A 14404-nucleotide genomic window follows, 5' to 3' on the forward strand; every position below is an offset into this window, starting at 1 on the left:
GATAACAAGATACTAAATTTTTAAAGTCCATTTTTGCCCAAAAATCCCCGGTGTTTTCTCTTGCTCCACCACATGATTTCTCTTGCTCTTTAATAAACTCAGTAAATTCTTCAGATGTTTGTTCATCTTCATGCGAGCTTAACTCATCGAGGGGAACAATTCATCTACGAAAATATCATGATAATGCTGAAGTTCATGTATTAACTTCACCTATTTGATCCAGGACGGTGGATCTTACCTTTGGTGATATCCTGCAAAGTTAAAACATCATATTGAACTTAATAGACGAATTAGATAGAGAAAGAAAATGATTCTCCCGATCCAGGGGCATAGGAAAGCATATGTATAATGGATGATAGGCCTCGGGCATGCTATATGTTGCCGATACATGTGTTGAAAAAATGTGGTATCTCAAAAGAATTTGTTCTTATTTCATCCCCTAAATACCACATTAATGGGTTAATTATTCGGAATACAATTCATCCTTGGAAATTCCCAACGTCTATGCCTTGTAACAGATATTTGATATTGAATAGCCTTAATGTCTGATTATGGAAATTGAATTGATTCACTATTGCCATTAATTATTATCCTCCAATTTATTTTCTTGCTACCGTTGAAGACCATCAGCTATTCCTATTCTATGGATCTTCTATCTATATATACATGTACTTTTCTTTTGGGAGGAAGAGATTTACTGAAGTTCTTTTCTCCGTATTCTATTAGTGTCTTTGGGTTATCTACCTTTGTGAAATCTTTGTTCGATTCTGACCCCTAATTTTGTACTAGAAGAGCTTGTTGAATCCTGAGGGATACACCTATACCGGGTGAAATATCCTTAAGAACAGTGTTTTGACACGCCTCAAGCTTTCAAGAGTTCCCTACAAGTTTCGTGATCACGTATTCTCCGTAAGATTTCCAACAACATATAGTCGTAGAAGTGAAGCTTGTCCAACAGTTTTAGTGTATCTCCTTATACCAAGGCGCACACGATTTTGTTTTTTGGTGCAATAGAGTAGTTAAGTCACATACGATTTGTTATGCAGCTAGGACAGTGCAAAAGTACTTATTAGTCTAAAGTATCTGTGACAGTTTCACTAAAATTTTAACCAATTTGCATCTCGATGGTGAAAGACAAAATCAAAGCTGGATAGTTTACAATAAGCTCCCTCTGCCACAGTTTTAGATGATTGACATTGACTAGCCGAGAGCATTCGAAAGATGAGCGTAACAATATTGAAAGTAAATTTCCTTTTAAAGGAACTGCTCAGAATGAGACTTTCTCGGAAAGGAGAACAGGAAGGGAAAAAAATTATGTGTGAAAACGAATAGTTTGTTCCATAGAACTTGCACCAAGGGTGAAAAATAATTTTTCTATGAAAGATGTATACTTGCGTATTATTTTAAGTACTTGGAACAGACAGCTTAAATACTTAGGAAAAGGTACAATAAGACAGACTGGAACAAGAAGTGTGTCAACTAACTAGAAGAAAGAAAAAGTAGGATGGAAAACCAAGGTTGGATTTCATTAATACCTCCTTCAATTTATCAGTTGATCTGTCAGTTCTTGTGCCAGCAGGTCTGACAGTGTTCGCCTTTTTCCTATCTATACCAGCATCTTTAGGCGCCCTGCTCCAAAGTCCAAACCAACCAATTTTAAATTTAACTTCTCAAAAAATGATTTAACTTCTCAAAAAATGATGTTGAATCGGAATATCTGACTAATAACATAGTGGGATTTGACAAGAATGAGGCTGGATGCCTCGGAGCAAACTGTTGTTTCCATCTACAACTCCTGTTTCCTTTTTTTCTAGTGGTGTTATTACTTTTAATTAATTTTTTTTAAAAGGAGAAGATCAGATGCTTTGGTGGTAATGGATGTTTGAAGAATCACTTAAAAGAAATAATAGAATAGGTCCCAAAAAACCATCATTTGTCACAATTTAAACTTGAATTTCAAATAACCACAAAAATCCCCGGACCCCCTTTCAAGTTCCAAATAAAACACACATAGAAGAGGAAGAATAGGCCATCCTCAAAACAGAATGTCCTCCCCAAATGTATATTTTCTTCTAGAAAAGAAAAAAGAAAAGGCTGTAGATGAGGATGACGAAAATTTTGTATTATTTTCATTCATATTTATTTATTAAAATATTAAAGTAAAGGCTAAGGCCCCAAGGGGCTACTCTTTCAGCATAGTTTAAATGGAGAGAACGCAATTCAGAAAAGAATGTGAGAGATCCTACCCAGATAACAGAGAGTTTGATCTAGTCCCTGATTGGCATTTTTGAGTGATTATCTTATCTGATGTCTTCCTTAATCTGTCATTGAATCGACCAATTATTAGCAGTTTGAGAGAAATTACAAATCAGCACGCGGCAGAACACTATATCAAATCGAGCCATGCTTATATCTGTATGTATACTGACATAAATGAAAAAGAAAATCAAGATTTCTGTGGCAAATACAGTTCATTATACCATCCCAAATGGAAATATATCCTTAGTTAAAAATAGAACTAATCAAAGCAGGTGTAAGAGTTGCACATATAAATCAAGAAAGAAAAAGATATACCATTTGAAGTTCTATTATGCATCCCCTATTACATTTTCGAGGCAGCAATGAAGCCATTAAGAACAAAAATGTGACCAAAAGAGTGGTAAACATAAATTTATAATATTATACTGTTACACCTCGTACTTTTGTACAATGAGATTCGTTAGGTGTTAATTGTCCTAATCGTGGACCACTGGAGTTATCTTCTAGGATATATGAGATTATATGTGCCTATCTTATAGTTATGAGGGTTTAAGTTCATGTAATAAGCTATGGAAGGATTTGAGAACAAGCGAATTAAGGAAGTTAAGTTTGTCGGAACTTTGGGAAAACTTGGCAGAAGTTTGGACATGATTTTTGGTCCAAACTTGAGAAAGGTATATCTCCTAGAATATGAGGAGTTTTGGCGTGTATTATTTATGCAAATTGAAGTTCATTAAGTCTAGTTTCCAACGCAACAAACCGTTCGTCAATGTGACATCGGAGTAGAAAGTTATGGGAGTTTTAAGACAGACTGCTCGGGCAAAGAAATTTGACGGTTCAGTTTGACAGACCGTCAAATTTTCTGCGGCCCGTCAAATGGAATTTTTCCCACCGTAAAGTAGTTCCAATGAGCACATTTTGGGTGGTCCATTTGACGGACCAATTTAACGGAGCGTCAAATTTTCTGCGGTCCGTCAAAGTGGCCGCAAAAAGTAAGTCGGTGGCAGAATTTTTGATGTTATAAATTTGATCCAAGGTTCATTTTTCACCATTTCCACCTCAAAATTCGGCCAAATACTCTCCAAAACCCATTCCTCAGGATTCATATGCTAATCAAGGCTAGGCTTAGGGATCGAAGATTCGAAGTGCTAGAAAAGCTCGCTCTAGGGTTTGTAGAGTTCAAATTCCTTTGGTGTTGTAGTTGGAGGTTTCACTCTAGTGGAATAATTTGATCCAAAAGCTTGCTCTTATGTGATTAAAGAGTAGGATTTTCACGTATTGCATGTTGTTGAGGATGTTTAATTGTTATACACCTTGAATGAGGAAAGAAAGTGGAAAAGGAAATTCAAATATGAATTTGAGGATATTTTGAGTAGTAAAGTAACTTGAATTATAATTATTAGAATGTTTTGAGTATAATCTTGTTATGAGAGGTAATAATGATGATGGGGAAGTGTGGTATACAAGTGTATAAAGGGTTGTGTTAAAGTTGTAGTCATAAATTGATTATGAGAATAAATTTTGGGATTGTATTGGATGTAATTTGAATGAAATCTCTTGATCATGATATTGTTGAAGTGGCCATTGTTGTTTGGGAGTTGATTTGGAATTTGGTGGAAGTAGATGAAATAGGTGAAGTGCTGCCCAAATTCCACTAGCTCGTTAATTACTCTAGTTTGAACTTATGAGTGTCTTCAAGACCTAACGTTAGTGTGAATCCTCTTGAATGTAGATTTGCGAGCTTTCGAGGAAAGCATTAAGTAGTTAAGGAGACAAAAAGGTGTGTTAAGGCTAACCCTTTCTAAACCTTTCTTTCTTGCATGAACGATGATTAACATTTGAAAACCTTTACAGATATCCATAATATCCCATTATCCAAAGAAAAATGCTGAAGCTCGCCAGTTCTCGAGGTTCGCCTGATATTGTTGACAAATCTTTCTTGATGATGATGATGATTCCGTTTCCTAGAGATACCAAAGCTTGTAGTTCTTAATGGTCTTATGATATTATTGAGCTTGTTCCATGATTATTGATTGCACTCATTGTTGTTGGTCTCACCTTATGGTAGTTGTTCTTTCAAGGTGGGACATAGCGATGATAATGATTCCATAACGACATATCGGAGGTTACGGGTCTTACGTCGCTCAGGTAGATTTATGGCTTTTTTTATTTGAGCTCTCGTAAGCTTTATATATATATGTATGTGTTTTCTCGCACCGCGTCGCGCTATAGTCGGCCGGGCGACACGTAGATGTGCGCGCCTTACGGTTGGCCGAATTATGATGTTACCCGAACGCGGGGATGCCGGACACGGGGATGATATGATATATGGATCGGGTACCCGTTATGTGACACTGCCTTATATTATATATATGTATGTATGAAAATATTTTTTTTTTTAAAAAGGCTAAGCATGCGTAGCATCCTTGTAAGAGACGATCGGATGTCTGATTAATCCTGTTTTTTATCTCGTATGCCTTTCATTATCTTTTTATTATGTTGTCGTTAATGCCTTACATCGGTACATTAATTCGTACGACGTCCTTTTTGTTTGTGGACGGCTATTTTGCGTTCGTACCCGCGGGCTGGCGGAAGAAGGACCGAATCGTGGGAGCTTCATCGACGATTGTATGGGAGCGCCGTTTTGTTTTTGAGCTACGGTTATGGTACTATTCTTTTGTGCACATATGGGCATGGCGGAGTCCTGTCTCGTCTTTATGATACTATGCACTCTATGTATAGGCTCGTAGACAGATGTATATAGCTAGATGTCCTATAACCCCCATCAATTCATATTTTGTATATCATTTTGGCCAGGTTTGTTGGCTTGCGTATATGGTATAGTTGATGATGATAGATGTCTTTTACCATTTGGATTCGTCCTTATAGACTATGATATTTATAAATTATCTTGTGTGGTTCACTAGATATGAATATGAAAAGTATGTTAAGAAGTGCTCGGCAGGTTACCTCCGGGTGCCCGTCATGGCCCTCCGGTTGGGTCGTGACATATACAACCATTAGTTTTGATTAACATCCTCAACTATGTTCTAGCCTCTCAAGTCTCAATCACTAACCAACTTACATATGTCGACACCTCCCCAACCACAGTCTTCATTACATGTCAGTTAATCTGCAACTAGAAGAGAGAACTTTTCTTTTGCTCTATGTTTCATAGACAGGGACATCTTCACAAGACACTCTTTTTCATCGTTCATTTGTCATAGGGAACCCCCAACATGACATGAAAGTGGTCCTCCTCCTAAATCCACCCCAACAAAAGTGGTAAAGCATCATAATGCCATTGATGTCTGATACCTCTGGCAATGTGATGATCAGCTATTATGAGGTAGAGGGCCAACAAGATGCAATATTCTTGGTAAAGGCTCGGATTAAGAGGCAAATGAACAGTTACCTACACATCATATGAAGGTCATTTCTTGTCTTCATTCTCTCTATATCTTAGAAGATTACAGATAGACGCGATTCCCATTACCGGTCTTTATCTTATGCAATCCAAATCTGAAATACATGATATCTTCTTGCAATTCAAAGCACAAGTTGAAAATCTATTTGAACGCATAATTAAAGGTAGTTTAGTCTGATCGGGGAGGCGAATGTCAAAAGTGTTCAAAATCCTTTACTCAAATGGGGATCGTGCATCACGTCTCTTGCCCACATACTCATGAACAAAATGGCATTGCCGAAAGAAGACATCGTCATATTGTGGAAACAGGACTAACTCCTTTAGCTCATGTGTGTTTACCTATGCAGTTTTGGGATCATGCATTCTCAACTGCAGTATATCTAAAGAACGTCTCATCCTTTGACATATTATTTAAAAAGCCTCCCGACTATCATTTTCTCAAAGTGTTTGTGTGTATTTGTTATCCATATCTCCGTCCCTATAACTACACGAAGCTGGATTTCATCCCTTCCATGTGTTTTCCAAGGGTACAACACCCATCAGAAGGGCTACAAATGCCATCATGTGCCTACAAATCATCTTTACATCTCTAGGCATGTAGTATTCGATGAATCAAAGTTTCATTCTGCTTCTCTTCCAAAACAGCCTGCTACGCCACAATCCACAACTTCTATACCTTTACCTCTTCAGGTTATTGCCCCAGTTAATTCCTTTTCATCTGTTACTGCCCATCTGTGTCATGAGGACCTCAAAAGCCACTTGTATCTCCTAGGTCTATTCCGGCAATCCCACTTAAGGTTGATCTTCCACCACTGCCATCTGCGTCTAATACAACATATCTGCACATTGTTCCCCTTCCAGACCCTCCATCCACTGCTCCTCCTCCTTCGTGCAGTCATCCACCCCCTCCGCGCCATCACATTGTAACTAACGTAAAGCCAAGGATTCTCAACATCACCAAATATCCTGTTCGTCCTTTGACCCATCCCCCCTGACCAACTTGTTTCACTTAAACAAACAAAGACTTGAACTGGAGAAAGGCTATGATCAAGGAGTACAATGATGCTCTCATCCACAACGGCACTTGGTCTCTTGTTCCTTCCTCTACTACAAATGATGTTGTTGGTGCTAGAGGATTTTTAAAATTGAAGCTCAATCCTAATGGCTCGACTGACCGCTACGAAGCAAGACATGAAGGCAAAGGTTTCAATCAAGAGGCAGGGATGGATTACCATGATAAATTCAGTACAGTGGTTAAACCAACCACCATACGCGTCATTCTCACTATTGCATTATCAAGAGGCTGGTCTCTTCAGCAATTAGATGTCAAGAATGCCTTTCATATGGTAATCTCAATGAAGAAGTGTACATATCACAGCCGGCTGGTTTCATTGATCCAAAGTTTCCAAGTTTCCCACTCATGTGTGCAAGCCACACAAAGCTTTGTGTGGCCTTAAATAGGATGCACAGGCCTGGTTTGAACGCCCAAGTACTGCCTTGATAAAGCTTGGTTTCCGTGCGTCCAAGTCAGATTCCTCCCTGTTTGCATGTAAGTATGGTGCCCATGTTACCTTTGCTCTGGTATATGTGGACAATTTAATTTTTACAGGCAGCTCTCATGAATTCATTCATGATCTGGTCTTGCGGATTTCTACTAATTTTGTGCTTAAACACCTTGGCATTCTTCATTATTTCCTAGGAATACAAGTGCGTAAGAATGCCAATGGCTTGGTTCTGTGACGATTCAAGCATATCCGTGATCTACTACTTCGAGCATACATGGAAGAAGCCAAGCCTATTTCCTCTCCTGTGACTGCTGTACAGGAGCTCTCTCAACATGGGAGCACCATTTTTCACGACCCCTCTCTGTATGGAAGCCTCGTTGGTTCTCTTCAATATATAAGCATCACACAACCAGATGTCTCCTATGCTACCAACAATCTGTGCCAGTTCCTGCATAAGCCAAATGGAATTTCACTTTCAGGCCTTGAAACGTATTCTTCACTTTCAGGCCTTGAAACGTATTCTTTGTTATATCGAAGGGTCTATCCAGCTTGGCCTAGAACTGCATTCTTCTCATTCGCTCCATCTTAATGGGTTCTCTGATGCCAATTGGGTGGGCCCCCCTGATGACAGGCGCTCCACTCATGGCTATTGCGTCTTTCTGGGTCTTAACTTGGTTTCCTGGAGCTCCAAGAAGCAAAAAGTGGTCGCTCGTTCTAGTACAGAGTCTGAGTATCTGGTATTAGTTGTCGCAACTGCCAAAATTACATGGTTACAACACCTACTTCAGGAGCTTGGTGTGGTCTTACCTCAAGCTCCCAAACTTGGGTGCGACAACATTTCAGCAACCTATCTCACACAGATAATCTAGTGTTCCATGCTAGGACAAAACACATTGAGTTGGACTTCCATTTTGTTCGAGAAAAGGTTGCTGCCAAGGATCTCCAAGTTCACTATATCAGCTCGCTGGATCGATCAAGTCGCCGATATTCTCACGAAGAGCCTCTGTGGAAGACGATTTGCTTACCTTCAAGACAAGCTTGTTGTGGTCCAAAACCCAGATACACTTGATGGGGGATGTTAGGATAAGTATATGAATCCTAGTTGGACATGACTTTGGCTTTGTATTTTACATATTCTCCCTGTATAGGTTTTATCTCTTGAGAGTTTGTAGGACTCCAAACTCTGTACATCATTTGTATAAGAAAGGCATTGGCCTACTTAATTGTACTCTGAGATTTCCTTCTAAATATACAAAGCTTTCAAAACCAAGTATAATAACAAATCCTCGGGCGATTTTCTCGAAATGCACGAGTAATGCTCAGTTTTCATAATTCATATTTAGACTTCTATATATTTAGGATATATGAGGATACCAAAAACTTGTAGGTAAGAGCTCACAAAAACTAATGTGTTGCATACATTTGTCGTTGAAAGAAGGGAATTGATGTTACCTCTCAACCTCCTTTCTCGGAGTCGGAGAAGCTGAAATCTTTTTCTCTGATCCCTTAGGCAATACCTGACCGAACATGGACACAGGTCACACATTTAGTGATAGGAAAAAATGGAGATGGATATGCATAGACAAGAGAATTTGTTGAAAATTAACCTATTTGAACCAACCTTCTTTGATCCACCATATCTCATATCTACTTCGGGTTTTCCTTGGTTGAAATTGTTTTGGAATGCCTTGAATGCTCGCTTAACAATGTCCTTATCCCCCATTCTTTCCATGATCAATGATTTTCTCATTGTAGTAGTAGAAGCTGTAGAATTTGGTGGACCTAGACTGAGAGACATGTGCATTGATGTGGGAGCTATCCTCTTGTTCTCTAGAATGGGAGAATTTTTTCTCCTTTGCAATGTTGAACCATTCAACTTTTTTGTCGAGGATTGAGAAGGCGAATTGATTGATCTAGAAAGTAGTTTATTGCTTTGTGCAATAGGAGCATTGCTGCTTCTTTGATATGACAACCCATTCACCTTCTTCACTGATGGTTGAGACGAAGAAATGACCTTGGAAGTTGGTACCGGTTTTGAAGTTGGAGTGGAAATTCTTGAAGATTTTGTCACAGGTGATACAGGCTTCTTCTTTGTTCCAGCAGATATTCTGTCCTCTGAAGTTGGATGTACCTGAACATGAACAACAAAAGATTGATAACAGAAAAGGTAACCTCAGCAGAAAGAGTACCAAAGAAAATACTCCCTTTGTTTCAATTGGTTTGTCTTAGTTTGACTCGGCATGGAGTTTAAAAAAAATAAAGAACACCTTTAAATCTTGTGATCTTAAACTAAAAATGTGTCTAATGTACCAAACTGCTCTTTGAATCTTGTGGTCTTAAATATGGCGCGTCGGATAATGGGTGTAAAGAGTTACTCAATAGAGAAAGCTACATTCTTTTTTTAAACAGACCAAAAAGTAAAGTAAGACAAACAAATTGAAACGGATGGAGTAAATAAAAGGAGCTCGGATTGATAGATAATTGTTAACACCAATAGTCAGAGAAATGTCGAAATTTCACCTTTCGAGCTGTGTTCTTCAAATTCGGTTTAGGGGTTTTGCTTTTCTTTGCAGAGGAGCTTCTTTCCGCATTATCCACTTGTGGAATCTCTTTCAGATTATCTTGAGATCCTCTTTCAAAATTCTGTTCTTCAACCTTGGGAACTTCTCCATTGTCACTTGTTTCCAAGATTGTCCCTTCCATATCAAGAGAAACATCCACTTTTGGCTCATCTACAACATCATTATTATTCATATCAACTCTTGTCTTTTCCTCTTCACCATTGGATAAACCAAAGCGACTATCACAAAACTGTGTGCTTTCACTATGATCTTGGAAATGGGGTTCATCCAAAGATTCAATTTGCTTTGCTTGCTCCAATTGTTCCTTTTTTTCCTTTTCTATTTGCTCCATTTTCTTAGCAGCAATTTTCTTGTAATGTGCTTCAAAATAGGCCTTCTTTTGTGCTACTGATCCAGTTGTTTTACACTTCTGAGCTTCTTCCAAATACTTGTTTGGTGAAAAAGATGACCATTTCCCCCAAGAAAGTGCATCATCATTCTCATACCTTCCAAATGAAACTGATACTTCAAGTGTATCACCCATCTGTTCATCAACACACAAAATAAAATAAAAATGACAACTCACTAAGATTTAAAAAGAAGAACATCTAAATCTCCGTGGGTACGGAGTCGCCTTTGTTAGGGAGCCCTTTGCCCCCCAATGTGGGACTTCCCAGCGCAAATCTGGATTTAGTAACGCCCTACCGGACACCGGGGAAACCAAAAAACCAAAGAACATCTAAATCTCCAGTAGTGAGGGGGTAATCAATCAATAATCACCAACAAACAAAAAACTTTTAAAGAATAATAATAGCAACTACTATATGAATCCATGCCCCATTATCTGAAATAAATTAAATGGGCCACTTCAAAATAATAAAAAAAGATAAATTTCATACCTCTTTAAGTTTCCACAATGGATTTATCCAATAATGCCAGAATCAAGAATTACTAATTTGCAATGTAGACATAATGGTCTGTGCAGTTGATAAAGCCAGAAAATAAGTTAGATCAAAGAAATGAAGACAGAAAGAAGAGTAGGACAATTGCCACCAGTCAATGCATGCCCATGTGCTGTGTTTTCTACATTACATTAGAAGAAAAAGATGAAAACAAAATAAAATAAAAAGTATCAGTTTCCAGGTCTTCTAGAAACTGCTAAAAAATCATCATAACCTTTATCATCAACATAGATATGATGAATGAGAAGGAAACAAAGAACAACCAGTAGAGTTGGGTTGCTTAAAATTATTATACAAGTACAAATGTTGTACCATCTTTTTTACTTCAAGTCCTCTCTCTAGTGCCAAATTTTGTTTTATTTTTCTTTTTTCTCCCTTCCCTAGAAAGCAGATTAAGTTGAAAAGTTGCAATCAAATGAAGACTGCAACATTTTACCAAATATTTAATGGGTGATAAAGGTACTTAATGACAAATCAAATGATAAAATCAAGAAAGTGAAATATTTTTTGCTGGGCCTTGCCTAAAACACTTTTTAGTTGTAGAAAGTGACAGGTGAACCAAAGATAATGAACAGATCTGTCACAAGAAGAGTTGAAGTAAGGACCACACATGACACAACTGAAAAATACAAGTACAGAACAGTGAAAGGAACAGAGTGAGGAACAATCTTTTTTTATTTATTTTGTCTTTAACATTGAATGAATAATGGAGGCGACATGGGACACGTGCTGTCCATACAAATTAATTTGCTGAACTAATTCCTAACGTAACCGTTAAAATACGTTAAGTTTTGAACTTAAACTGCAATATCACCCTAAGGCTGTTCGTAGGTCACTTAGTATGGTTTTTAGTGCGTGTTTGGTTAAGCTGAACAAAGCCCAAGTAAAGATTTTACCTCATCGTAGCAATCCCATTTTTTTGGTCCTTTGAAGAGATTTGGTTAAATTTGAGATTTTAGACAAAATCATATGATTTGAGGATTAAAATCTTGTTAATGATATTTTATAACTCAAATACCTATAAAATACTCACCAGAGACGGTAAAATCAATGTTGAGACGAAATTTTCCTTATGGTTTCGTGCCATAGCCTTGGAGTTGCAAAAATGAGCTAAAAATGTTGTTTGGGCTACTTATAGCTACTACCGAAGCCAGCTATGCCATGGCTTTGGCCCTGAGCCGGCTCCCAGAGAGATCTTCTTAGAATTTCTTTACTCCACAACATTTCTATGAAGAGTAATTTACATAAACAATTATAATTTCTAGGCTTCTAACCAATTGTAGCTATTGTTTTTGAAATTGTAATTCTTAGCTATGTTTTATCTGTTTCGCGTATATTCAAAGCCACAGTTTCAAAAAATATAGTCAGCCAAATATATAGGGAAAATAACACTCTATGGCATTTTGGGTAAAGTATTTACCCGAAATAGCCATAGTTTTTTTTCTTACATTTTGTAGCCTTCATCCCATTTTTAAAAAAAGTTAATTACCCGAGATAGCCACAAGCCCTTCTCCCCCATATCAAACTCCAAGATGCTATTTTTTTCTTCCAAATCTATTTCTAATGTTGGTGTTTGTATAAAACACATACATTATGTTACACTTTAAACACTGTATAACATTGTATAACACTGCATAACACTGTAGAAGTATGTATAAACACCTCTTATACGTTATTATACATTTTTATACAAGGTTTATACATTATCTACAGTAGATGTATAAAGTTGTATATTGTTGTATAATGTTGTATATACAAGCTGCGGCCATAATTTGTTGGGTCATAGGTTTGTAATTTAAAAATATGGCTACGCAAATGTAATTTTATGTGCTAAATTGTACATTACTGAAATTCCCCCATTAAATAGATCAGTTGAACAACACATACAGTCAAATACTCTATTTTGCCAAAATACAGTCAGCCAAATACATATATAGATTAGTCAAACAACACATACAGTCAAATACATCTAGTTTGCCCAAAAATAAAGTTAGCCAAATGAGATAAGGGTCAAAAACACACCCTAACTATCACTTTTTTTGAGTTTCATACCTAAACTATCATAAAGTTGAGAAAACTACTTAAACTATCACTATCTAATTTGCAAGACACACCTAAACTAAATGTGTAAACTCACTCTCCAAAAGGCAAGTGAAGCTGAAATTTTCTCAAAAAAATTGTCCACATGGCATACGAAATGCTATGGTGGCACGTACATAGAAATTAAAAACTAATATTTTTTTTAAAAAAAAACTGCATTATTTTTTTAAAAAAATTCTGCATTTTTTTTTGTAAAAAATCTGGATTTTAAAAAAAATATATGAAAAAAAAATCAAATTTTTTTAGAAAATCAGAAAAAAAAAGATTTAAAAAATGGAAAAATTGGTTTGTTTAAAAAATGTGAAAACTAAATAATTAGTTTTCTTATTTTTTTTTTTAAAAAAAATAACTTTTCCATTTTTCAAACTATTTTTGATATTTTTTTACAAAAATTATTATTTTTTAGTTTGTTTTTTAAAACAAATAGTTTTTTTTAATTTCCATGTAGGTGCCATTGTGATATTATTTATCCACGTGCACAACACTTGGCAACATGTTTATATAAAATGGAGAGTGTAGATCACATGCCATTTAAGAATAATTTGAGGTGTGTTTTGCAAACTAGATGGTGATAGTTTAGGTAGTTTTCTCAGCCTTATGATAATTTAAGTATGAAACTCAAAAAAAAAAAAAGTGATAGTTGGAGTGTGTTTTTGACCCTTATCTCTAGCCAAATACATACAGTCAAATTTTGGAACTGTTTATTTGAATACACCCGAATACGCGCGAAACAGGTAAAATATAGCTACGAATTCTAATTACAAATACCTTAGCTACAGTTTGTAATAAAATTGAAGAGTTACAAATATCTCTTATATGTCAGCTACACCATGTAAAAATTTCTTCTATAAAATGGTCATATAATGCTGTTGTAGGAAAATTTAAATGATAATCAGTTATAAGCGTTAGAAGCTAGACTTCAAGACCTTGTTGAAAGTGGTGATCTAGCTATAGATGAACAATGGAGATTGAAATATGGAGAAGAAGAGATGAGCAGTGCTCGACAATTTTTGGAATAACCGACTTGCTTTTCTCATTGATACTTACAGATATTTATACTAATCATTAATTAATTCTAACTGTGTAACTAACTACTTTTAGTATCAGCTATGTTTACCCGTAAAAAAGTATACGTTATTTAGATATGGGCCACCTACAATTGAGTTTAATCCAACGTTTTACTTATTGTTTCAGCAATATTGTGTTTGAGAAAAAGGAGTAAAACATAGCATATAAAGCAAGTGAGTAATATGACCACACCAGATAAAGGAAAGAGAGAAAGAGATCAAATCTTTATTGATAATTCCCTGTGTTCGATGGCCGGGAGGAGATGAGCAAGGCTAAACTGTTTAACCGTAAAATGGTACAGTTGAATTTGTATGCGTTATTTAGATAGGGCCACCTACAATTGAGTTTAATCCAACATTTTACTAATTGTTTCAGCAATGTTGTGTTGGAGAAAAAGGAGTCAAACATAGCATATAAAGCGAGTAATATGACAACACCAGATAAAGGAAAGAGAGAAAGAGATCAAATCTTTATAGATAATTCCCTGTGTTCGATGACCGGAAGGAGATGAGAAAGACTAAT

The 14404-nt window shown here is 36.5% G+C and overlaps 1 protein-coding gene across 3 annotated transcripts; it reads right to left on the reverse strand.

Annotated features, from left to right (window-relative positions):
* Positions 1 to 70: 70 nt before the first annotated feature.
* Positions 71 to 11153, reverse strand: LOC132059777 (protein WVD2-like 7). 3 transcript variants are annotated; one of them, XM_059452558.1, is made up of 7 exons: positions 11027 to 11153; positions 9712 to 10729; positions 8813 to 9322; positions 8644 to 8708; positions 2247 to 2321; positions 1536 to 1629; positions 71 to 251 (listed from the first exon to the last, which is right to left on the reverse strand). In XM_059452558.1, exons 2-7 carry the CDS (start codon positions 10294 to 10296, stop codon positions 207 to 209), a joined length of 1374 nt encoding a protein of 457 aa, XP_059308541.1. In that variant the 5' UTR covers positions 10297 to 10729; positions 11027 to 11153; the 3' UTR covers positions 71 to 206. The 3 variants fall into 3 exon arrangements, with proteins under 3 accessions (XP_059308541.1, XP_059308539.1, XP_059308540.1); XM_059452556.1 differs by having other exon boundaries at positions 9712 to 10296; positions 11027 to 11138; XM_059452557.1 differs by lacking the exon at positions 11027 to 11153 and having other exon boundaries at positions 9712 to 11002.
* Positions 11154 to 14404: the final 3251 nt, after the last annotated feature.

This window comes from Lycium ferocissimum, chromosome 6 (genome assembly GCF_029784015.1).
Source record: "Lycium ferocissimum isolate CSIRO_LF1 chromosome 6, AGI_CSIRO_Lferr_CH_V1, whole genome shotgun sequence".
Lineage (NCBI taxonomy): Eukaryota > Viridiplantae > Streptophyta > Magnoliopsida > Solanales > Solanaceae > Lycium > Lycium ferocissimum.

Bases quoted from the DNA above. Each gene is read 5' to 3' on its own strand.
- LOC132059777 (XM_059452556.1), bottom strand. The intron at 8,709-8,812 runs GTTGGTTCAAAT...ATGTTCGGTCAG, and splicing joins GATATGGTGGATCAAAGAAG to GTATTGCCTAAGGGATCAGA. The intron at 1,630-2,246 runs GTAGGATCTCTC...ACTTTGGAGCAG, and splicing joins TCAAACTCTCTGTTATCTGG to GGCGCCTAAAGATGCTGGTA.